The 25,917-nt window shown below is 42.1% G+C and overlaps 1 protein-coding gene across 1 annotated transcript in view; it reads left to right on the forward strand.

The window, feature by feature from the left end:
* The first annotated feature begins 394 nt into the window (after positions 1–394).
* Positions 395–25,917, forward strand: part of LOC129099503 (cadherin-4-like) — a 58,492-nt gene continuing 32,969 nt past the window's right edge. The window contains 2 exon segments of the mRNA XM_054608757.1: positions 395–517; positions 21,373–21,528. Of these exon segments, the coding sequence (XP_054464732.1) occupies positions 395–517; positions 21,373–21,528 (279 nt within the window).

Consider the following 25,917-nt stretch of genomic DNA (forward strand, 5'->3'; position numbering starts at 1 on the left):
TGAATGAATGAATGAATGAATGAAAGGGTGAATCAGTGGATCCAGAGCACTCTGTTTCCATAGCAACATCATGCATTCTCTTTAGCTAAAAGGATGCCAGATTTACTGTTGGTTTAAGAAAGAAGTAATAGATGCAAAATAGACACACAATGACAAAAGAACTCATATACATATATATCTGTTTAACATAATTAACAATGCTGTTTTTCTTGTTGTCCTGTGAATTTCTGCTTCGAGACTTGGGCATCACATCAGCTACTGTTATCATTAACAGCATACCAGCCTTCTAAATAAGGACGTGTTGTGTTTTGTCTTAAAGGTCACAGAGGAAGAGGGGAAAGTGGCAGAGAGAAAGGAGAGGAAGGAGGCGTCCCAAGCACCACCTCCTGTCATCATGTTCTCAGGTTCCCGCCTGAACACCTCCAAGGGTCTACGGAGGCAGAAGAGGGACTGGGTGATCCCACCGATCAACGTGGCAGAAAATTCTCGAGGACCGTTCCCTCAGATGCTCGTCAGCGTAAGTGACAGATTTGATTCGTTCTGAATATACAGCTGGGATGTCTTGAGGGCACTTCACGGCTAACCCGCTGATTGGTGGTTGTGGTTGGGAGGGGGTGTTTGTGGAGGGTGATAAAGAACTGTTACTCACAGACGATTATGCTGTGTTCCCCTGGTGTAATTATAGCCACAAAATCTTTAAGGTATTTAAACAGCCCTTATTGGCCCTGAGGAGTTTTCCCATCAGGCACAGGGCAGGCTCCGAAACAGCTAAGCAGCTCAACTCTCCCCCAGTGTGACGTCCGTTGGGACGCACAACGAAAAGAAAAGATTATTTCTCCTCTTTGCCTTTATCGGGGCTATTTCAGAAAGGTTGACCGAAGTTCAGTACTCTTTTAATGGCTCCTTTATAACAATACAGTTTGTCACAGTATTTTCAGTGAAGCCATATAACACTACGTCTCCTGTGACGTATAAAGAGAAAAGAATGAAAAGCTGATATTGCCAGGCCCAAAAGAGCTGGACGGTAGTTCATCCCCTAAGTCACAGCAAGGACGTGATGGCGTAAACTTAAAAGAATCAGAGGTAAAAACATACAATACATACAATAAACTGCATCCGTGTCTCAAAAAACAGGAAAATACAAATAGTAACACTTCAGCTGCTGGTGGCTAATCATTATTCAATAAACCTGTCCTCATTTAGGATTCGAGATTTGAATGTGGCAACAACAACTGACTCCCATCGCTGCATATTAGATTCTTGCAAAACTGCTAGTTTTGATAAGTGCAAAATATAAACACAACATGGTGGGGGTTGAAGGTCGAGCCTGTCTGAGAAAAAGAAAAAAAAGGAAACATGAATAAATAAAGGTTTGTGTAAATGTGTTGTGCAAGGGCTCGAGACGCAGAATGCTTAAAATTCAGAGATTCTGTCATCCCAGAATGTGCAGTTTGTCTCTCTCATAGCAAAGCTCTGGACTCTTAAGCTTGTGGTGTGTGCAGTAATTCATCAAAAAGCATCATTCCACTGCTTCACTCCCTGCACCCTGCACTTTCCTTCCGTCTTTATCTGGGATATCTAGCCATCAGCTTTTCCTCGCTGTTTACAAAACTCTCACAGTTTATCTCTTTTTAGGGTCTTAAATTGTGCAAAAGAGACATTTTTTTTTTCCCCTTTTGTTTCTGTTCTTTGTTTTTCTACCGGGTTTTATCCCATCCCCCAGGGAAAAGCCTGGGGAGCTGCTTGAAGAAACTTTTTTTTTGTTTGTTTGTTTTCATGATCCTTTTCTTCACAGTGAAACAAAACTCAAAGAGCGGAGAGTTTGTAAGTCTTTGTTTTGGGAGTCGGAGTGGCAGAGTGTGGCGCTCTCATCTTCGCCCGTCGAGCCCTTCAGATGTGCTACGTCATAAAATGGTCGGACAGTTCTGCTGTTCCATTGAGCTGGTCGGAGTCAGAGACAGAGAGATGGAGGGGATGGGGCAGGGGGAAAGAGAGAAGGGGAGGAGGGGGAGGGGTATCAAAGGAACATTTGGAAGTATAGTGTGCAGCCAAAACACAACCCACTTTGTGCAGTAAATAAGTCCGTCAGGGGCTGGTGGATTGCTGAGCGTGGGGCGTTCGGAGCGGTGGAGAAGTGATGCGTGTTGATGCCTCTGTTGGCCTCTCAGGCTCCCTGTCTTTCTCGTTAATGATGACTGGAGGGCAGGCAGGGCCATACTGAGAACTAGAGATTTTAACAAGGAGACGGCTCGGGGGTGTTGGATGGCATGGGAATGAGTTTTACCATTCTTATTGTTTATACTTTTAGTCCACTACTGTAACCTCTTCAGTCCTCCGTTGAGATCTTTTTTGCATCTGTTTAATTTCCCACAGTCAAAACAACAATGAAAAAAATCCATGCAAAGTTATATATTGTACTTTATATTTTCGCTCTCTGACATTTAACGTGTTAATCACAATTTTATGTTTCATAAGGAAGACCTGTTGCGATGATGCTCGGGGTCTTTCTGCCTCTTGTCTCCTCTCCTGTCTCCCCTCCAACTGTGCCATTACTCAGTACTCCGTGTGCTGTGGCTGTGTGATGCCTCCCCTAATGGCCTGTGAAGTCAGTCCCTCTCCTAATGGGCTGTTCTGTCATCCGGAGCAGCACTGAGTGACATGCAGGCAGCGGACTTCCCCGCCATCCCGCCGCTTTTTTCCCTCTCCGCCCTGACCAAGTTGCCGTCAGTTGGAAAGGCGGACCCGGGTGACAGCAGCCCTCACCTGTATTTCTCCGCGGGTCTGCAGCACTGTCACTTTGATCAGGCCGCCACAGGATCGGGCAGGTGTCAGGACAGAGGGCCCCCTTCTGACTGGCCCCCGTGAGCTCGCAGCCTGACATGGCTCGAGGGACATGTTGACTGCTTAGGTAGACTTCTTGGCAGAGCTGTACTCCCACCGCTCTCTAAAGCCTTGATGGTGTCAGAGCTCAACGAGACGTTATTGACTGCTTTTTTATTTTTATTAATAGCAGCTCCGAAAATAATTGCTTCACACTCTTCCACTGTACATCAAGTGGTGTCGTGCGCATGCTGTAACTCTGTGGCTTAATATTAGACCTTATCTGCGTCTGGTGTCAGAGAGCTGTAGGGGGTGCAGCTTGGCATTAGCATCACAGATGTTCCGTTGTTTTTGTCCTCCAAGATGATGGACAAAAACTCAAGTAGTAGGAAGAGAGGAAGTGAGTTAAACCTGGTATCGGCAAACCACCAGCCTCTTAACATAATGGACATAAATGCATAGAACAGTGAATTAATAAAAGTAGTGGAATGAATGTATGCAAATTGTAACAGAGTAAAAGGAATGAGGAAAGTAATAAAAAGGACTCTTCTGCTTTGAAACTACTTTAACAAAAAGACAAAACGAAAGTCTTTCAAAGACAGCCAAGTTAAGGAAGACTCTTTTCAAGAAAAAGAAAAAGGGGAAAAGATCCAGAAAGACTAAAACAAAGAGCGGGGGGAGTCATTTTTCACAATAAACAGGTGTACTTTGTCGTTCTCTATCATCCGCAGCCAAGCAGCCATCAATAGCATGTAAGGGACATTGATTTCTCACAGAGGCTTTTTGAAACCTCCCATTGATCCGCACACTTCTCCTATGGCAGAGAGGCATCGATTTCTTCTCCTCGGGTAAATAAAGACTCAACGTAGCCACCCCCACCCCCACCCCCACCCAACTCTCTTAACCCTCTATTAGAACAGCCGTCAGCAGAAAAAATGAACAAAACCCTGATGAAACCACAATTTAGCCGAGGAGCGAGACGAGGTATGAATAAACGTTTTTCCAGAGAAATGCCTTTTTCATTGTGGTGCTCGCTGACTCTGCTTTGTGAGATAATAACGTGGGGGGGGGGGGAGTGATGTGATTTTGGCCAGTCAGAGTTGCAGAGGAAGGTGAAGTCATGTTAACACATTGAAAAGAGAAGTTTTTAAACACTGTATCCGTCAATTAAAACAGAAAACATTGGTATAAAATTGGTGAATGTTCACATTTATAGGTATACTTTTGGGAAATATGCGTATTCTCTTTATCTGTGAGAGTTAGATGATAGCATTGATATCATATCTCTCCTTTAAATATGACACTACAGCCAAATACGACTAGCTTAGCATCAAGACTGAAAACAGAGGTTTAGCCAAGAGCTGGGCACATTTTGGTTTGTGCTAAGTAATTAAGAAATTTATATTAGAGTGAGATTAAACATGTTTCTATAAAAGCAACATGCACATCTCTGCTTTAAATGAAGTCTGGAAGTTTGCCTCTAGGCCCTACCGGTCATGTACAATTGCACGGATTGTGGCAGAAGGTGGGTTTTGATTTGATGAAAAAGACTGTTTGAATGCAGCTCATTCAATACAATTATATTTATATGCTGTAAGTGGAGACTGTCTTTCTATTTATACCATGAATGGTTAGGTATACATAAAGGTCTATTTATCCTTCCTTCCATCTGTTGGTCTATCACAAATGGATATAGACAGATGGAGTATGTTCACACTTCAAAATATATATGATTATTGACACAAGACTGTCAAACTATGATAAATGTATTTTTGTTCTCAAGGTCGGCAGTCATTGAAAAAGCAGCGGTCAGCACTGAAGCTACTTACACTCCTCTGATGGACTGGCCGCTATCCACATCCCAGGCAGCAACACACAGAAACATTTCTACTCACTACCCTCTGTGTTATTCACTTCTGATGTCTCATTCTGTGAACAAAAAGTTGAGAGAATTAGTAGTTTTCATTTAATTGTTGTCGTACACTTTAGTTGTAACACTGTGTCACAAAGTTTTTCTCAAGCCAGGCCAACACTTGCTACGAGACGGTTGCTCGTTTCAAAACGGTGCTTTGTTTAAGGCATCAAGACAGTTATTAAGATAATATAGGGTAGGATTTGATGACTAAACACATCAATATCAAAAAACAAGTAAGATACAGAAATTACAAGGCTAGTGGTCTACTGGCTGTAGCTTCATATTTAATAGGCACATCTAGAGTTGCTGTGAGACAAAAACTATTTCTCACAGCATTAGTCTCTTTTCATCCATCAACCATCCCTTTTATTTAGTTATTTTAATCCATTGCATCACTTTTGTCCTTGTCCTCAGTCTCCTCTCTTCTTTTATAAACTTATATAACACTTTTTAAAACACACAGTTACAAAGTGCTTCACATATAGGATAAAAAAACACATACAAAAACCAAGTAGACATACACACACATATACATCTATACATACACACATATATATATACACATATGCATGATACAAAGACAAGAAATGGAGCACACAACCAAAATAAACCAAACTTGAGGCAAACAGAGAGCATTTATAAAAACCCACAGAAATGAGTTTCAGATTTATCAGATCTGATAGAATGGGGAAGGATGTTCCAAAGTTTAGGATCCTCTGCTCAGCCTCTCTTCTCCTCTGAAACCTGTTATCGAGAGACGAGACTTTTGGGAGCTGGAAATAGGGATGTGAAAATGTTTTACAGAGAATATTTCTGTGGAAGAACATTTTTCTTTTATGTCTGTCTTCTATATCTGCGGGCTGTCCTTGAGACGGAGAAAGCCAGATATTTCAATAAAGTGTGGCTGCATCCCTCAATAATCACAGGACATTATATTGACAGCGATACCAAAGAGAGGAACAGCAGCTGCAGGAGCAATAAGCCAAATAAATGGGTTCTTGTCTAAAGCCCTTTAATTACTGATATGAAGAGAAAGAGATTCCTTTGATATCCTGCACTTTTATTGACAAGTCATTTGTCGCGGTGATTTGTTGTGGGCATTTACTCCTCGGTAGTATCTTCTGAAAATGTGTCTAATAAAACGTTGCCTGAATGTTAAACTGCACGCAGAACACCGACATTTGTATCTGATTTGATGTGTGTTGCGGTGCATCTGGTAGTGTTTACTGTACTCGCTGCAGCACCTGTGCTCCAGTTTTCTACATCCCTCTCTCTCTCTCTCTTTCTCTCTCTCTCTCTGTGGAGCGCGTTGAGAAAAGCGTTTTCTGAGTCGTGTCTGCATACGTTTACCAATGATTAATGAGTGCTCTGCTTCACCGACAAAACACCGCAACAACGGAAACACCACAAAGACAGAGAAAAGCAACCAAAAAAAAAATGATCCGAAAGAAAAGGAGAGACAAAAAGCAAGCTATTTTACAAGCTGATTGCATTGGAGAATTTTGAGGTGGGGACAAAGACGGGTGGGTATAACAAGAGAAGGCGCAACAAAAAGAAAAGAAAAGGAGAGCGAGAAAGGGAATGTAGGGCTAGGCCGGGATTAGAGGTCTGTGTTTGTGTTTTGGTCTGATAGACTTCCTCGAGAATTGCCGTTCACGGCCTCTTCCCCCTTGAGTCACCCACCAACCAGCCAACACCAGCACCGCACTGCTCCAGTCTGCTTTTCCACTCCCTCCTTGAGACACGCACACACACACACACACACACACAAACACACACACACACACTCAATCACAAACAAACATACACATGCATAAGCAAAAGCAGAGAGAAATTACTTGTCCTACGCAAGCAGCAAACAAAAGGATCAGCAAAGCGCATGTGCCGTGCTGTTGCCTTTGCTCATTGTTTGGGTGGTTTTGTTTGGTCGCATTTTTGCTTTATCCCTGAACAAAGAGAAGAAAAAAAGCTGAGGCAGAAAAACAGGATCACATCTTGTTTTTTTCTTTGTTTTTTTGTTTTTTTAACCTAGTCCACCAGAGAAACCGCAGAATTGAGAACATTGGGATGCGAGCATTCAAGGGATCACAGTCCGATCCAGAGCTCGGTCACTAGGAATTCACATTGCTGCCCATATGGAACGCTTTACCAATGTTGAACTGCACGGAGCTCATCCTCTGGGCTTAATACATTCAGGCTGTGAAAACACTGAAATGTGTGGTCACACTAAGTCTATCAAACACATGAACTGAACAGGATGTGCACTGCTGTATATGTATTCAAGCATATTTTGTTCGGGGCTATGTTTCGTCTTGTATTCTTTCCATGTTCTTGGCAGGCGTACAACTTCGACACACAAACGCTCACTTCACACACCTACTACATAAACACAATCAAGCCATGGTAGGAAAGAACGAGACAATAAACTTCTTTCATATCGGGGTGGACCTCCTGTAGAGTTTGAAGAGGGAGGAGAAAGAGAAGGAGAGACCTTGGCGTACTCTGGGGGAAGAGCGCAAACACTCGGGCCGGCATCTCATTTGCTCTTTGTTTTACTCAGTAACACATCTTTGCTGGTTTAAACTCTCTGCTTTTTTGTTTGATTTCCCCCCTCCTGAAGAACTCACAAGTGGTATTTCCTTACTTAACCCCAGCTGCGAGGTTTCTTCCAAGCACAAGCAGTTTGATACATACTGATACTCTTTTTAACGTCATGCGAGCTCCACGGCTCTATGGGTGGCACCGGTTGGTCGGTAGGTCCGCCATTTTTGTCCTGACTAAGATATTTAACAACTATTGGATGGTCTGCCTTGAAATTAAATACAGTTATTTGCGATCCCAAGGGTATGAAGCCTACTGACTTTGCAGATCCCCTGACTTTTGCTCTAGCGCTACCAGCAGCAGTCAACATTTTTGGGATTTTAGTCAAAGTGTAGCTTCACCTCCAGGTCTGAGCTGAAGTCCACCCACTGCATCATTTTGAAAAATCCCCCCAAAATGTCTGGCACTAAGATAAGAAACATAGAGGGTGTAGACATCCTTTTATGTCATGATGTGGATTAGTCCCAAACAATCGACTTGCAAGATTAGGGTTGTTATAAAATCATGGATCCATTTTCATGAATTCAGAATTTTAGCAAGAAATGTCCATTTTAATGCCAGCATTTATGTTTTCAAACAAAATGCAATTTTATAATTTATTTTATCGCTTAAAAAAACATGATTAAGTGTTCAGTTCCTCTTTATATGTGTATCTACATTTATTGGCTGGATTGCCATGAATTTTGGTATGACTTTTACAAAACCCACAAGATGTATTGTTATAACTTTGGTCATCCTTTAAACTTTTTATTTTTTGCTTCACCATCAGATGAACATTTAAATAAAAATACAAACATTTTAAAGATGCTAAACTGAGATGTGTTACATTGAACGCAAATCTTCACTCTCCTTAAGTTCAGTGTCACAGAGCCGCTGGATTCTTTGTCCCGTTCACAGTAAAATGACAATAACATCCAATAATCTCAGATATTACCCGTTCTATTCAGGCACAAGGTCATCATCTTTGGCGCAGGCAAGCGTAAAATAGAAGAATATTCAAATATGACTGTTCATTTATTTAAAAAACAAAAAGTCTGCTCTAGTGACCGCTGCAGTAAGCTTGATAGCCGCTCCTCATGATGTCAGGAGTAAAATGCCAGAAAAAGTTGAGAGTGCTTTACATTGTTACTCTTGCTAATGGAGTCTTTGTGATGGAGGAACATTTTCACTCCTGTCTCTTTTTGACAAGTCAGATCATTAATGAAACATTTGAACATAAAAGCAATTTGACCTTCTTCTGCATAGCGTGTGACTCGTTTCTCTTAAGAGAAGAGGTGAGCATGTGTGGGCAACGTTAGTGTCGCACCCAAGGAGGTGCTGGAGGTCAATCGTGAAAGAGGAAGGGGATGGCTTTATGGACAGCTCGATATCTGTACGCTGAGTTCTGATTCTCTTTTCCCATCAACCATCCACTCTTTCCCCTAAAAGCCGGAAGCCCCCACTCTTTATACAGTAGTCTCGTCTTGGCATATTACAAATACCTTATGAACTTCATTTCCTTTCCTCTAATGAAATCACTGAGATCAATGTAATTACGTCTCCTGCAATCTCCTGTTATTGACAAGAAAAACAAATTGTTCCTACGTTTCTACATTCGTCCAGAGCATTTGCACTTTGTTTCCCTGTTGTGTTCGAGGAAGTGAGACTGAAATGTAATTTTCACTGTTTTAATATCTCATTATTTCGAAATTAGTGGCGTGAAGTCTCAGTAAGCATGTTCGTCAGGCATTCTCCGCTACGGTTTTGTTTTTTAAAGAGGAAACATCAAGCCGTGGAATTGTTGCGCACACCAACTCCAGAGATGCTACTTCTAAGGCTTTACAGTAACAAAAAACTACAAAAGAAAAAGCCACCCACTCACACACACACACACACACACACACACACACATGGAGATAAACACATACACATGTTCACAAATCCCCCCCCTCCCAACACATTCCTTTGTGATATGACATCAGGCAGCGCCAGGCGGGCTCCCTCCTGGGTTCAGTTGGTGTTAAATTAAACAGTAAATCATCTCACCAAAAGACACAAGAGTTATGTGTGAGTCAAGGGCAACAGTTCTGGGCTCTTTAATAGGAGATGAGGACGACTTTATGAAGGAGATAAATAACGGCTTAACAAACAGCCTCCGTCTGGTCCCCTGGAGGTTGGCCTCGGCGACCCTGTGGATCAGTAGGATGAAGGAGAGCCAAGAATCTCTTTTCCTCTCAAGACATGAAAAAATAATGTGCAGTGAAATTCGAAGAACGGTATTCTGATGGAGGAGGAGTGGGGGCTCAGGGAGGTGGGGACCAGTGATGAAGCTGGGGGACGGAGGGTGGCAGTGATTGCTGGTGATATGAGAAGGTCGGTCAAATAGAAAAGGACACGTCGCTGGAAGTCAGACAGACAGAATGAGAAGTAGATAGAGAGGGAAAATGCAGGCAAACAGAAGTAGAAATAGTCCCATCAGGTAAAAAGATTCCTTCCACCTGTGCTCAGTAATGTTTCCCTGAGAGACAGACCTAACAAATTAAATCTGATTCAACACAAAGCAACGGCCTTTAAAAGCAAATGAAAGAAAGGAGTAATTGCGAAAGGGAAAAGTCCTTAGGCGTGAGATTGAATTGAATCGAAGTGCTTTTGGATGTCATGTGATTTAAAATTCTAATCTCACTTAATGTGCTTGTATTTTTCCATTTGCCTTCTTTTTTGGCGCTTTCTTTCCTGGAGGTTAAAATTCTAAATCGAGGCCCCGCACCAGAACAATCTGATCCTATTTACTTTGTCATTTCAAATGAAAGGCCTCTGTCACAATCTTTTCATGGAAGTATAATGAAAACTGTCATGGGGAGATCAGGCTTTTTGTATGCTGTTAAAAGCCCTACCACACACACACACACACACACACACACACACACACACACACACACACACACACACACACACACACACACACAGTCACACGCAGTCACTGAGGAGCACAGACAAACACACATTAAGATCTGGTACAAGAAAGCATACATCACCAGGATGCACGTGTGTAATAAACTTCCTCGTAGTGCAATGAAATGCTTTACAGCATCTCAATATGAAACCACGCTGGAGAAAAACAGTTTAGCACCGGAACTCCTTTTTTTTTTTTAACTTTGCAGGTTTCTCATTGCTTCCCTCTTATGAGTATTTTCGGGGCCAACACTCCCTGATGCTGTTTTGCACATTTTTATTAACATTTCCTCCTAACGCGCTATAAAAGCTTTAACATCCCACATTGTTCATAAAACCAGAGTGATGCATAGCTCCTTTGCACAGTGCCTGGCGTCGCAGCAAAACTGGGGGGGTGGTGGGGGGGAGTGTTATGGCTCATCTGAGGCCGTGCAGAAACGCTTCTTCGTATGAGGTGATTTGTTCTGGTTGCTACGTAGTCTGTGTCATCGCTTGAAAGAGGACTCAACGTCAAGCCAAGCGGCCAGGGCGACTGATGCATTTTTAGATTTCCAGCTATGTTGTCATGATGACTTCCGGGACTAGAGCGAGGTCCACAGAAACTGACCTCAGCTGCCTGTGATCCATTTTCTGATCTGTATCAATCAAGGAATGACGGGCCAGCTGCTTCTGAGCCCCCCCCCCCCCCCCCAAAATAAATAAAAAAACTCACTCACACCAGCCATCTGTGTGTGTCATCCCGGTGATGCACGTGCTTGTGCTCGAGCTAAAAAAACACAAGCGTGAATCCACACATACACGCAGATGCATGGCTCCACAAACACACACACACACACACACACACACACACACACACACACACACACACACACACACACACACACACACACACACACACACACACACACACACACACACAAACACACACACACAAACACACCTCTTCACTCTTCCAAGGTCCATTTGTCAACATGACAGCTGGACTCTTGGAGTTTGCCAAGCAGAATCCCTCGCTTGGTTAGTGGGAGCCAGAACATCCTGGGAAACATTCTGCACACACTTACAGGCTGCAGTGCGTCTGTGTGTGTGTGTGTGTGTGTGTGTGTGTGTGTGTGTGTGTGTGTACACGCCATTTGTGCCTGGTTGTCTTTGTGTTTGCGTGAATGTGCAACTTTCCAAAACACCCAGAAGCAGCATGACAAGGTCCGGCCCCTCTTCAGGTTCTGCCTACATTTGCTTGGCAGGAAGCTGCCCCGTTTTGTCAGGCTTCCAGTGGACATCAAAACGTGCACACTGCTCCCGCCTCCACCTGAACACCATTCCTCCTCCGATTCTCCGCTCACATCTGGGTGCTTAGACATCTGTTTACCTCATGATACCTTGAGGTGTTTTTTTTTTTCCCTGTTGGCTTTTGGCGCTGTATGCTTTTCCAATCCGAAACAGCCCTTCAGCTGTGTCCACTGGAAACATGTCCATCCAGTGATGTAACTGACATGATAGAATAAGACAATGTGAGACCTTTTTTTTTTTCTTTCTCAGCAGCACAGGATACCACAAAAGGTCACATGTCTGGTTCTGGGGAGGAAAAAAAAACTCCTCTTTCTCACAATTATAGATCCATCCTTCCAAGTGTATTTCCTGTCAAACAAGTCCTGGCAACTTCTCTGAACTTCCTGTTTCCAGGTTTCCAGCCAAAAGGGCTCGCCGCTCTGCCGCACAGTTTTTGCTGATGCAGTCAATTCACAGCCACTTTCATCCCCCCCCCACCCCCACCTCACTCGTACTCTCCTCACTCTTTCTTCCCTCCATTTTCCCTCTAGTCTGCATTTCTCCCCTTCACTGCAGCCTGATGGATTTAAAAAGCGAGAGGGAGAAAAAGAAGGATGGGGACAGGGGAGAAGAGGGAGAAAAGGGGTGTTTGAAAAGTGAAAAGTACAAAAATGTATGTGTGTGTGTGTGTGTGTGTGTGTGTGTGTGTGTGTGTGTGTGTGTGTGTGTGTGTGTGTGTGTGTGTGTGTGTGTGTGTGTGTGTGTGTGTGTGTGTGTGTGTGTGTGTGCTTGTATTGCTGTGGGGGGGAGTAAATGGCTGGGGAAAAAGTGCAATAGCAGCAGATTTCATGCCACTGTCACCCCTTTCTCTCCTACAAGTCGCCAACACTCTTTCCTCTAATTACCCAGATTGGGTTTCCCGGGGATGAAGGGACGGAGGGAGGAAAAGGGAGGAACAGGGGGTCCTTGATATTGTCCTTGTCAAAGCCTTGGGGGAGCGACTTGAGAAGTCATTCATGCATCCATCACACTCCCGATTTCACAATTTAATCAATCCCCCTAATGAAAGAGAGTGACTGAGAGAGAGAGAGAGAGAGAGAGATGGTAGCCCTCACACTCTAACCCTGCAGAGCCAAAGCTTAGGGGTGCGGCCGCTCTTTGTCCAAAACCACAATGGCCGCCGTATTTTCATTCTCCCTGCCTGGACGAGGGGAGTGAGGAGGGCAAGTCCGTTCCATTGTTACCTCCGGGGAGAATAGCACCTCTAATTTGCCATAAGCTGTCACTATTAAAGACCAGGCTCCTTTCATAGTGCAATAATTGGAAAAGTCATTCACTGCTTAACTTCCATTACTCCATGTTATTTTCACTAATGTGGAGGAAGGTCTTTTAATAATCTCACCTGCGTCAGTTCTAGCTATCATTCAAATGACACAAAAGCCCACTATCTCTCCATTACGTTCTGTCACACACTCACATCGGTCGGCATAGCCGGAGAAATCATAAAAAGCATCTTTTTTTTGTCCCACTGTCCTCTCTGTTCCCTGTGAAAATCAGAAAATTTGTCACAGGGAACAATTTTCGTATATTAGTCCGGAAGAAATGAGCTTTTCAAAAGAATTGACATAAGACTGTCTATACATAACTAGGAGCTGTGTAACAGTAGAGTTATAATTGCAACTTTCTATCATAGATTGTGATCATTCATTTAAAAATGTCAATATAGTCACAATATATAGCACGATACAGGGATTGTTAATCATGAGTTTGGTTATATTGAAATGCAATAGAGGTGATTGAGGAAAGCAGTAGCGAACACAACTGAGAATTAAGAAGCTGGGACCTCCCAGAGCAACCTACGACGTTCAGCAGGAATACTGTTTACCATGTACAAGTACTTAATTAACATGTTAGCACACCAGCATTTCCTTATTAGCAATAAACGTAAACAAATATGTAGACATATTGATCGCAATTGGTTAAAAATTAGGGATCACCAAAGTTATTTCAACTCATCGTTATGGGGACATGAATGTTCATGATAATTCTTCCAATATCCAACAGCTGTTGAGACATTTGACTCAAAACCACAAATGTCAACCTGATGGTGGTTCTATAGAAAAAGTGGGGGGAAGTTATCTTCTAGGGGACCTTGAATGTTGGTACGAAACTACATCGCAAACCATCCACTCATTTTGGAGATATTTCAGTCCGGACCAACTTTTTGACCAACAGACATCGTCATCCCTAGAGACACACTGCTAACGCAAAACATCACTCTGGATGTACACCATTCTCAACGAACACATAGCCACAAGTGCTTCTGTTTCTGCACTACTCCATGCAATCCTCCCTCCAGCTATGAATACAAAATGTTATGCAGTTTCTTTTTATGTTTAAGTTAGTGAGTGCATTTTTGAAAATCCCAACTCCAGACCGAGATACTCGACATCAATCCCGTGCTACCTTTTGAAGAGATACACTGCTCGACATCAAAGCCTGAGCAAAAGTCTGTGTTTTAAAAAAGGCAACAGGAAAGCTTTTAATGCAGACACTTTGCTGACTCACAGCAAAACACACAAGGTGTCTTTTTTTTTTTTATCTCTATGCGTGCACGCAAGCACATTTGACAGATGGAGTTTGCATGTCCGAAAAACCTTTCTCTTGTCGAGGCTCTTTTCTTTCCCAGAGTTAAACAGTTTGTTTGTGACCTGTTGGCCAATACCTGTATTTCATGCCTGCCTGTTAGGCTTTACTGTACTGTGGAAGAAACACATATATCCGTTTGTTCCTGTTGCTGTTTGTGTTTGGAGTCGCTATCCCTGTTTGTTGGGCTTTAGAGCTGTGAAAGGCCCGGCTTCAGCTCTTTAGGGGTTTGCTGTTACTTTACTGTCCTACTGCTCACTGAACCAGTGGCATTCACGGCACACCTAATTGGCACTCTCATGACAGGCCTCTGTGTGTTTGAGTGTGTCTGTATGTTTAGTGATACTTTCTACTTTGGCGGTTTTCTGTGACCGCCAACTCAAAGCAGCTTGTTGCTCCATTCCGTGGCACTGTTTTAGTTTTTACAATGTTGCATTCGTCACAGCATCAATAAATACATTTATAATAATGCTCAATATATATGGTCATAATGTATGTGTCACTTTTTGTTTATTTAAAACCTTACAGTAAATATGTCTCTTCGTTCATCCTTAAACTGGAGTTGTCTTCTATTTCAAAACAGAGGCAGCCTCCCAGTCGTTTGAAGCTGTCTGAAAGATATAATGCACAAAGCTGCAAGCTAATTCAAGTTGAAAGGACGTTTTCCTTCAAATGTATTTAAAATTGAAGGTTTCGTGTAACCAAATGCAGACTAGTAAATGTCTGTCTCAGATTATTTATTTTTTTGTGCACTTTCTGTGGTTAGTGTTTGCACCACCCTCCGGCAAAAACAATAACATGTGGTCACTTTGTTTCCATGTTGAAACCACTGTCGGCCACATCTGATATATGGGCTGTCTTATGTCATGCACTTCAGATAATTGGACTAAGGAATAACAAAATAGTCCTGAACATTAAGGCTGTTTTATGATCAGCACCCACACTGTGTAAGAAGTAAATGTGCTCGCGCCCATCTGTACACCCACGGGCGTGTTGGTCTTAAAAGGAGGCGTGGTCAGGCACATTGTTGGTGCATTGCTATCTTGAGGCATCAAAAGGCGATTCAGGAATTGACCAATAAAAACAAGACTAAAAGTATTTTTCTGTTATTTAAAGGCCGATATATTGCAGAAAGTAAGCTGCGCCTACATCGGCGGATTCACAACGAGCAGACACTCTGCTTGTTATACACACGGAGGAGTCTTCAGATTCGGAGTCTTCAGAGGCAGTCGATGGTCTGCTTGTGAGCTTTCAATTCACACACAAGCAGATTGGTTTACAGCAGCCGAAAACCGCTTAGGTTTGCTGTTTGTTCAATATGCTGCACCTGGCTAATTAAGGTAATGGGAGATGACTGGTTTAATCATGTCACGCCCCAAAAACACCAATGATTAATTAAGAGGCTAAATACCAACACCTTGCATCTTACTTTGTGCCCAAATTATGAGCCATTCAACGAGCAAAAGCAGAGTTGGACACCCCCTAATTGCACTTTCTCCATGACCTATAGATTGTTTGATTGGGCACATCCAACTTCCTGAATACAAAAGGATCTAAAGTACAGCCACGAGGCAGTTATATCATTCCTATGCTAATAGTCTTTCATCGACAATGCCCAAAGAACATCACTGCAATGCATATGGTAATTGAGGATATATCTATGTGCTAAACTGCAAATTACCTCCAATCCTACATGTACTTCAAGAGCTTCCAAGTACGGGAAAGGGCAATTATTATATAATCTATAATTAAAGCTATACTTGGACCGACTCACAAACGAAAAGAACAGATGTACCTGGTGAGTTCCTTTTATTTATGCATCAGTCAGGTAGCCTACAGAACAGATTAAGGAAGAGGTACTGTTAATAAAATCTAGAAGCTTCAATGTTTGAAATGTGGTCCATATAAAAATACAGAATAAACAATACAATATGATCATATTTCCTCCTTTTAGTCTCTTCAGGAAGAAAAGTCTGTTATATTCCTACCTGAGTAGGGTGTCAGGGTCCAGTCCAGTTTTTTATTTATTTATTTGGACCTCAAGGTACTCCTATGAGTCCAACCTCTTCTCTTCCAGGTCAAGGGGCCTCCTGTTCCTCTGGTAGTCCACCACAAGCTCATTGGTTTTGCTGATATGTAGCTTCAGGTGATTGTTGTTGCACCATGTGTTGAATCACGTCCTCTGTTTGTCCTCTGAGTGAAGACAGCTTGTTTCTAACTGGATATAATTTACTGGAATCACACAGGTCAATAAGGTGATAACTTCCATTCAACCAAAAACTGCACTTAGTACACTTTATTAATTTCCTTCACAATATTCACCGCATATAACACATGAGTCTGGACTGACATGGATGTAAACTGCAACATGACTGTTTGGTGAAGGAATGCAACCGTGAGGCAGTCATTCTAATCATCATCTTGATCTGGAATTGTCACTTTCACAGCACCTCCATCCTCTGTTGGGAACAGAACTGCAAACACAAGGAGTATACTGGCATAGACAGTGTCATGTAAAAAGCAAATTGCATTTCAAATGGAATATACTGAAGTCTTAAGCCTCTCCATGTTCCTCCCCTTTGTTTACATATAGCGCCTTCTCTCCTAATCTGCCAGGGTGAGAGTTGCGTGGGCTGAAAGGCAAACAAGTGCAATGGTGAAATGATTATTATATTCCTTTATTTATATATATATATATATATTTTCCTTTAAAATGCTCAGGAATGCTCTGGTATCACACAAAGCAGAGAGACCTGTGGTTGCCTTAGTTTGAACTTGAAACACTTAGAGAGCCAAGACAAGCCAGGATAACTGGAGTAGAGCGATCTCAGATTATGTTAGGGGCAGAGCAGGAATCGTGGTTTCAGATTTTTCAGAATTAAACCCCAAAAATTTGAAAACGTAAAGCAAAATGTGCCTTAAAAGAGGACATGCTTATTTACAACAGAGACAAAATTAGCATTTAGTTGTATCTTTGGCTATCTGTTAAATGTTAGTCCAATTTTCTCTCTGTTTTTGGTCTCCACCAACTAACCAGTTAGTCATTAAATGGGTCTGCCATTTTAGTGCAGGGAAGGCAGTGTAGAGTAGGTTTGTAGAGTTTTTTTGCTTAAAAAAATAGCCAAAAATGTTGCAGTGGAGTAACACGAGTGAACAGCAGTCAAAATAGAACAGTTGCAGTCTGAAAACCAACAAAAATAAGTCTAAACCATAAGTCTATAAAACTTTGTAGAGCTGAGGAGATCTGCAATGGCAGGTGATCATTTTCTTTGTTTTGGTCGACTTTATTAGGATGTTGATTCATCTCTGATTATTTTTCAGGCTCTCTGGTGGTTTATTGAATAGCCTTTTATTTAAAAGTGTTTGCAATATTGTTTCTACCCCGATGTATGCTTATGGGGATGAATTGCATATTAGAAGCATCGACTGGTATTGGATCACATACAAGGGGGGTTGATTTCTGTTCCCATAATATAAACAGCTAGACATCTACTTATATAAATTATTTGTATCTCAAACTAGTGTTACCCTGTCAGCATGCAGAGTAGATCACCTAATCAATACTTTTGGATTATATATCATCACATTATTAAAATATAAAGCCATGATTAACTACAACATGCAGCGCAGTCACATATCTAAGTAATAGTAGTTTGATACAAGTGTTAGTTAACATGCATTTTTAACTGAGAATCAATTCCTCTGCTCCCCAGTAACTGTGGTGGTAGAACGGCGCCTCTCTGTTATTCATTCCCCGCTCTTCATCTCCTCTTCTGTGTTTTCCCCGAAGACCCGGTGCCATGATAATTTCTCATTTGATTCAGTTTTGCCTGGCAGAAGGGAGCTAAGCTCACTGATAAGATCTCCTTAAGAACCAGACAAGTTGTCAGTAATGAAGGGAATTGCTTTGATCCGTCGACAAATAGGTCATTTAGACAGTGTCTGGTTTCTGATGCCGGATGATGCAGTCATGACTCTCTCTCTCTCTCTCTCTCTCTCTCTCTCTGCCTCTCCCTCTCTGACTCACCATCAATCTCTCTTAGCTGAGTGCTTCTCCTCCACTTTTTCTCGATGGACACACATACATGTACTATCAAGACAACAGAAGGACAATTAGAAGGAACACAAAACAACACAAAGAAAGAAATACTTTTTCTATTAGTATTATTATTGACTTGAAAATGATTTTTTTTGTTATTTGTCACCCAATGGAGACATTTTGTGTGTGTGTGTGTGAGTTATATTTTCTTAAATTGTGTGAGTTGCAAGATAGTAGTGTAGCAAGAGAGACAATAATCTCCCCCTCTTCATTAAAGGAAATACAAAGTGCTAATGCAGTTATTAGCAGCTCTTGATGCTCATCTCATGCTGGACTTTTTTTCAACACATCACCTCCCTTTCTGAAGCAAAAAATGGCACAATGATAGCGAGAGTTGCTCGCTAGTGAAATGACACCTAGTCCGTCACATTATTCTGTGTTAAAGGAGGAGACTGATTATATGCAGCAGCAGCGAGCTTATATCCATTATTGGATCCATTAATGCATAAGCATGGCATGTGATTTTCTTCTTTTTTTTTTTTTTTTTTACATGCATTATTAATCATAAGCCAGAGAAAACTTTGTGCACGCTTGAAGGCGCACACCGGTATGTGTGCACATGTAACCACCCACAATGGTTGATAGAAACAGATGAGGATAAGGACTCTGGCACCGTCCCTTAACAATTTTGAAAGCGTTTACGTGAACGTTGTGGGAGGGAGAGCGCTAATTGGCTGAAATGGCTGTGGAAACATGCGGACGAATCTCCCCCCCACACACACACCTCCAAGCAGGGCGACTTGGAAATGGGTGGGAAATCAGGGGGGCGGGGAAAACCCAAATGGAATTATGGAGAGCTATCACTTCCTAACTGGTGAGGATTTATACGCCACTGCCAAGGCCAACGGATTGAAGTAATTTCATTTTTCATGCATGGCTTCTGTCCCCACGGAGACCTGAAGCAAAGACAGACAGAGAGAGAGAGAGAAGGAGAGGGAAGAGATGAGAGGAAAGGGGAGGAGTGGAGATGAGAGAGAGAGAGGGAGTTGGAGAGGAGATGGGAGGGGCAGAGGAAAAGGAGAGACAAGGAGAGGGGAGGAGGAAAAAGGGGGGATGAATGAGAGGGGGAGACAGTTTGGCAGTGGGATGTGTAATAATGGCTTGTATTTCCTAATGCGACAGGAGAGGTAGATGGAGTCAGCGTGCTGCAGTCTCTTTGCTTTGCCTGTAGAGGAGGGTAATGGCGGTACACTGGGAGTTCAACTGAGCTGCCGGCTGGATATTTGTTAGTTTGTTGGTGTTTAACGGGGGGAGAGTTTCTTTGAAGTAATTGCAGTCGATGCCTGCAGCTCGTTAATTATCATAGCTGTCAGCACTAATTCGCAGAGATATGTGCAGATCATTCTGACGCTCTCCTCCTCTCCTATTCCCCGAAGAAAACACACATACAGACATGCACAAATTGCATTAGTGGGCTGTTGTGACCGCTCTTCTTGTGTTCTTACAGGGAATGTGTGTCTATGGCTGATCACATTTTTATTTGATTCGAAAAGACACACCTCCACTGGATGTTTCTGAAGGAGAGCTGGTGGTAACGTCGAGGCCGATGAAGAGAAGGAGAGGGAAAGCAGTGATAATAGCGGTGTCGGCGATGGTGACAGGCTCCACCAGCAGGAAGAGTCGAGATGACACCTGTCTCAGACTGTGTGTCCGTCCCTTGTCCTTGTTAGTTGCTCCAGCATTTTTCTCAGCAGGGCAGAATTCCTAGTGCGTCGACAGTGTGGCTAAATTGGTTCCTCGAGTGGTGAAAGATGGAGACAAATTTGGACAGGCTTACTCTTCTGGTGCACTCCACTGAAATAGTCATTGATTAGAAGAAAAAGGTCGGCCATACCTCTGTTTGTGTGTGTGTGTGCGTGTGTGTGTGTGTGTGTGTATGCCAACCTACAGTGTGTGCCCACATACTGGTATAAGTGCATGATTGAGTCATTTTGATACACCGGCTGATGTTCACGGGGATGTCATGTAGTTAATGGACAGAGATGGGATGCTTGGAGGTTCGGACTGTGTTTGGGCACTAAATTGAAAATCCCTTCCAAATGAGACCCAATTACACGGCACTTCAGTCCAAATCACAGGCCTAGCAGTGCACTTAATGCACCTGTTAGCTGTCTATCTGGAGAGCAAAGCTGAACCACAGTAAGCAGGGGTCTATTTCTTAAACAACATCCAGCTTCCCGTCTCCCACAGTTATTCAATACTCCTCTTCTGGTGTGCACCCCTGGATTTCAGACTATTATTTTCTTCCGGCCCGTGTTTTCCTCCTGAAAATGAGTTTGCCTGTTGTTGCTTCCCTTAATTACACAACAATTACAACCTCACTCTCCAATCTAATTGTCTTTCTTCTTTTTTTTGTTCACAACCTCTCTGTATTCCCGGCATGGCTCCAGCTAAATCTAAATAAATCACTACCTGACTGTCATTTAACAGTAAATATATGTTGATTTAATTTCACCCTCTCCCAAATATTGAATTCAAATTTCTCTTTGAAGCGCTCCAATTCTGCCAGACAGAATGCATAGCGCTCCCTGCGGCAGCTCTAATAGAATCCTAGAGTACGTGGTGGCTAGAAATGCCAAACTGTGATGAATATGTGTGTGTGTGTGTGTGTTTGTGCAAGATTGTGTGCCGTGTGTGTGTGTGTGTGTGTGTGTGTGTGTGTGTGTGTGTGTGTGTGTGTGTGTGTGTGTGTGTGTGTGTGTGTGCGTGTGTGTGTGTGTGTGTGTCTGTGTGTCTGTGTGTACAGTATGAGCTTGTGTGGTAAAGATAAAGCTGTGTGTGTGTGTGTCTGTGCATGTTTTCAGTGAATAATATGCAATATCAGATTTCTGAGGTTGTGTAAAGACAAAATTATTAAACTCGGGGGCTGTATATCACAAACTGGTCCCTGAATATTAAACACCTCTCAGCAGATATTGCATCAATAGGTTGCAGGTCGGCCATGGAAGTTGTGTGTTTGAGGTTAGTTCTCCTTCGAGCAAGAGAGGAATAAAGTCTGTGAAACACACTGTGAGACTTCAAATAAACACCCAATTGATGGATTGATTGATTGATTGATTGATCCTCTTCCTCTCTGTTTGTTGTGATGCAGATTCGTTCGGACCAGGACAAGGACATCTCGATCAGATACAGCATCACCGGGGTGGGAGCAGATCAGCCACCCAATGAGGTGTTCAATATCGACCCCGTGCTCGGGAAGATGTTCGTCACCAAACCTCTCGATCGAGAACATCGCTCTTCTTATCACGTGGGTGTCTCTTGCTCTCTCTCTCTCTCTCTCTCTCTCTCTCACACACACACACACACACACACACACACACACACACACACACACACACACACACACACATACACACAAAGAACAGCTATGACCTTTGAAATGAAACCCAAAAACATTATTATGCAGCCAGTTAACCCTGTAACACATAAATCAGACTAAATCAGTGTAGTTCTACATTATAAATAGGCCCTCTAGTCTGAATAATTTACATCGGATCAACTGATTTCGTCAATATGTAATTTTTTAATGTTATTTCCATCCTGAATGATTTATTTCTATATGAACATCTCAGGAAGTCCATGCAACAAATCAAGATTAAGATCTAAGACACCATCAAATGAGGAAGAGTTAGGGGTGCTGCCTGGTCATCCAGAGTTTCAATCTGTATGCAGGTGACCTGTTTCATCTTTATGCTAATATAAGGTAATAATGTCTTGGCTCTAGCTTGATATTCATGGCACACTCATGAGGGCAGTATCTACCTTCCGTCTAGCTCTTCGAAAGAAAGCAAGTAAGAATAATCCCTATAATGTTTAGATATTAATGTTCATATTGTAAATGAGAAAGGCAACTGACCTCCTGCATCCTTACTGCCAGCAGTAGAGGACTATAGTTGGAGAATAAAAACTGAAAAACTAGCCTACCTCTTTCCCAAAGTCCAAATACACCTCTAAAGCTGACTAATTAACACTCTGTATATTGTTTGCTTATTAACTTATTCATAAACAGTCATGTAAAAACAGCATGTATGGACTGCTTGTTTCGTCAATGCTGTGCTGGTCCAAAACCAAATTGGACAAGACACCTGTCTTGTTGCTACCTCATTAGAATCATCCTGAATGAGTCAGTCCTGTCAGTCAGAGCCTCCCACTACCGGAACAGTCGTCCTGTTGAGTTAAGAAAAAACATTAATTACCTTAAACTTTAAACAAATACTAAAGAGATGACTTTAGGCAAACCAAACCTGCAACCATGCGTAATCATACTACCTCATATCTAACACTGCTGTTATATACAATATATATATATAAAATATTCTACTTTAGGAATTTATTTATGTATTTTATTGTAGGATAAGATAAAATAAGATAATCCTTTATTAGTCCCACAGCGGGGAAATTTGCAGGATTACAGCAGCAGAGAGTATAGTGCAAACAAGAGACATGTATATTATATATACAGACAGAATAATTGTGGTATTGCACGGTGGATTGCACATATTTTTATATTATATTGTATCATACTGGGTTGTATTGTGCTGCACAGTGTTGTGCTATAGTGTTTGCTGTTATATTGTACTGATAATATTAGGCCACTTAAAAGTTATAAGCTGCTTAGGGACTACAGACGACAAATTTGCCCTCTAGAAACCTTTTTTCTAGAGGGCAAATTTACATTTTGGTGAAAACTGAAATGTTGATTAATGTGCATTCTCCTTGGTAAGCCAAAAAATTATAATTCAAATAAAATAGGATGACATTTCCAACAGTGGCCCTCCTCTCACCTTTGCGCTTTGCATGCTGGTTAAGGCATGGGAATATCAGACAGTCGGGGCAAATTGCTTTTAAAGTTTAGGAAAGCACCAACTGGTTGTATTGCTGCCTAAGCTAGTCTTTCTGCTGCTGTGGAAACAGAGCTCCACGGCTTTGATGTAGTGAGCAACCACACTGAGTTCATCACTTTCTGTCTCTGGCTTCCTTTGTCTCTGTGCCTGCCACTATCCCTGTATTCATATGGGAACCTGGTTCTTGACTTACAGTCTTGGTGAGCTTGCAAAGCACAACCTTTTAGTGGGAGCTGAGCAGATTTATACCCGGGAGAAACTCCAATCAATGAGGTGATTTGTTAAGAGAAGCGGAGGGGTTGCTAAAGGCTGCTTAACTTAAACTCCATGTTTGTTGTAGAGGGGGAAAGCTTTAGATGGTGTGGAATACAAATTTCAGGGAGAAACAAGCTGAGACCACTTAAAGACGCAGAGAGGTGTTGCACTTCAATTAAAGGCCTGGCACACTAGATGCCGTTTGAGCAACAGGAGAGCAATTAAACCGCATTGTATAAAACATAAACATCCTCAATCCAAATACTTTAGAGACAGGGAAGATTTTATTTACTGAGCAAACTCATCCTGGAAAGCTGCAACACACAAAGTTAGAACTTGACTTTGTGCTCTTTACTTTTGTTTACTTCATATTTAATGCAAGGACGGAACAAAGTCACGGTCCTTGCAAAGTTCTTCTTATTTCAAAAGAATGAGCAGTCAGAAATTCAAAACCAGCCATGCAACAGGATGCATTTCTTAGGAGGAAAAGAACCTTGGAGGCTGTGAGTCTGCTGTTATCTCTATCAGGATGCTTTGCCAACTGCAGAGCGCTGCTTGGCACCGTCTGTTCCCGACCCCCTTTGCCTTTCAAGATAATAACTTAAATATGGTCCCAGAATTGCATTTTGCCTTCTTTAAACATGGCGGTAATCTCTGACTCTTGCTGTTATTGAATTAGGGCGTGGGTCCTAGCCCCCGTTACAGCACAGCGAGATGCAAGATGCGGGAGGCAGCGTGGGGATATTGGGTGTAGGACCGATCAGACAATGCAGTGGAAAAAGCAAAGTCAAATTAACCTCAGGGAGACCTGGAGACGTGGTTTTGGTGGAGGTGCAGAGTGTAAAGGAGGGAGGTTTGGCAGCAGTGGAGAGAATCTTCACCTCTCTGAGGAGAAGGATTCTATGGAGAGTGCTATTTATTCACAACAAGCCTGGAGGCTATTTTTCACTTATGTGGCTCTCAGGCTCTAGCAGGGGCCAGCGAGCAGTTTCCCCATCAGGCATGTTAAGATTTTCTTTTCTCCATACATGACGGAAAAAGAATATTGCATTTTCTCGTCTTCTTTATCTGTTCCTCACATATTTGTATTCCGCCACTTCTCCTTTACCCTTCCTTTAGATGTATATCCTCAACATCAAATAAGGTGGAGGGGCCTGAAATTGATTGCTGGCATTTTAACTGAATAAATATTTACCAGGAGCAGGATGTAGATAGTTTCCCCCCTGTATGATATAAACTAAACATCCCCAGTGCTTTCAGCTGACAGGATGTATCACTGAATAAGTCATGTTCAGGGATATAAACATTCCCAGGTAAGGTGAAGGGAATCAAAACAGCTTTAGAGAGAACCATGGAGTTCATTTTGAAATGGCTTTTTCAGTCTGTTAGTTTGACCTTCAAGTATGGAGTGAAAATACAAACCGCATGTATTTAAACTCAACCATTCCCTGATAATTTTTTATTTATTTAACTCCTCCAGATTCCATATGAGAGAAAGCAGTCAAGACACTTTTTACTGGATGTATCGATTCCAGTAATAATTCCATGTCCAAACTATGTGAGAAATCCTAGTCGGTGATTCCATTGATCTGAGCGCAGCTGAGATGAATTTGAGATGGGCTGGCTGTTTGTGGTTTCAGAGGGAAGTGGGGAGATTTCAGAACTCTCGTTCAAACAAAACCAGACAGAATGTTGGCCTGGGATCCAACACAGTGATCCTGAAACAGACACCTTGCCTTTGCAACAGAGCCAACTTCCAATAAAATAAGATGTTTCTTGTTTTGCTTTCTGTGAGATAAAAACTTCCGGGGACCAAGCGTAAAAAAGAGATAAGAAGTCTGGAGAAAGAACACCATCGCAAAGGCAATTTCTCTGCATGAAAAACAACCAGAATTTCACTTCTGACCCTGACTCGTAGTGTTGTGTAGGTTTAGGAAATATTTTTGAAACTTTTATACTGTATAATTCAATAATGCAGATTGTATCAGCCTGTGTATTCACTAGCAGAGTTGAAATTCAGAAAACATTGCAGTTTGGCTTCAAGGTTCTGTGAAAACTACTGAAGACACCTTGAAGCAATAGAAACACTTTCAGTGGTGTTTTATTTATGTTGCTTCTCTCTTTATTTTGTCCACTCCTGTGCTGAGAGGAGGAGGGCGTCAATCCCAGGAGTGATATGAAGAAGTGATATTCCAGCATGCCAACAACTATTAAAAGATGAAATATAACACAACTAAATAAAGCATGCAAAGACTTAAAACTGAACTAAACCACACTAAAGTAGTCTGACCTTGACTGATGTTCAATTTGTTGGTGTCTTACACACATTTCATGATCTCTTTCCCAAAAACACATGCAGAGGATGAAGCATTCGTTCTTCCCTGAGCAGTGTCTGCAGACATGCAAAACAAACTAAAACTGTAGTAGTGGTAGAGACAAAAACAGGATTTTTATAAGCAGGAGATCCCAAATTTTCTGTGTAAATTCCATCCTCGATGTAAATAAACGTTGTTAGATGGAAAGGCCCTTGTTCCTTC

Source organism: Anoplopoma fimbria, chromosome 12 (assembly GCF_027596085.1).
Source record: "Anoplopoma fimbria isolate UVic2021 breed Golden Eagle Sablefish chromosome 12, Afim_UVic_2022, whole genome shotgun sequence".
In the NCBI taxonomy this organism is placed as follows: domain Eukaryota; kingdom Metazoa; phylum Chordata; class Actinopteri; order Perciformes; family Anoplopomatidae; genus Anoplopoma; species Anoplopoma fimbria.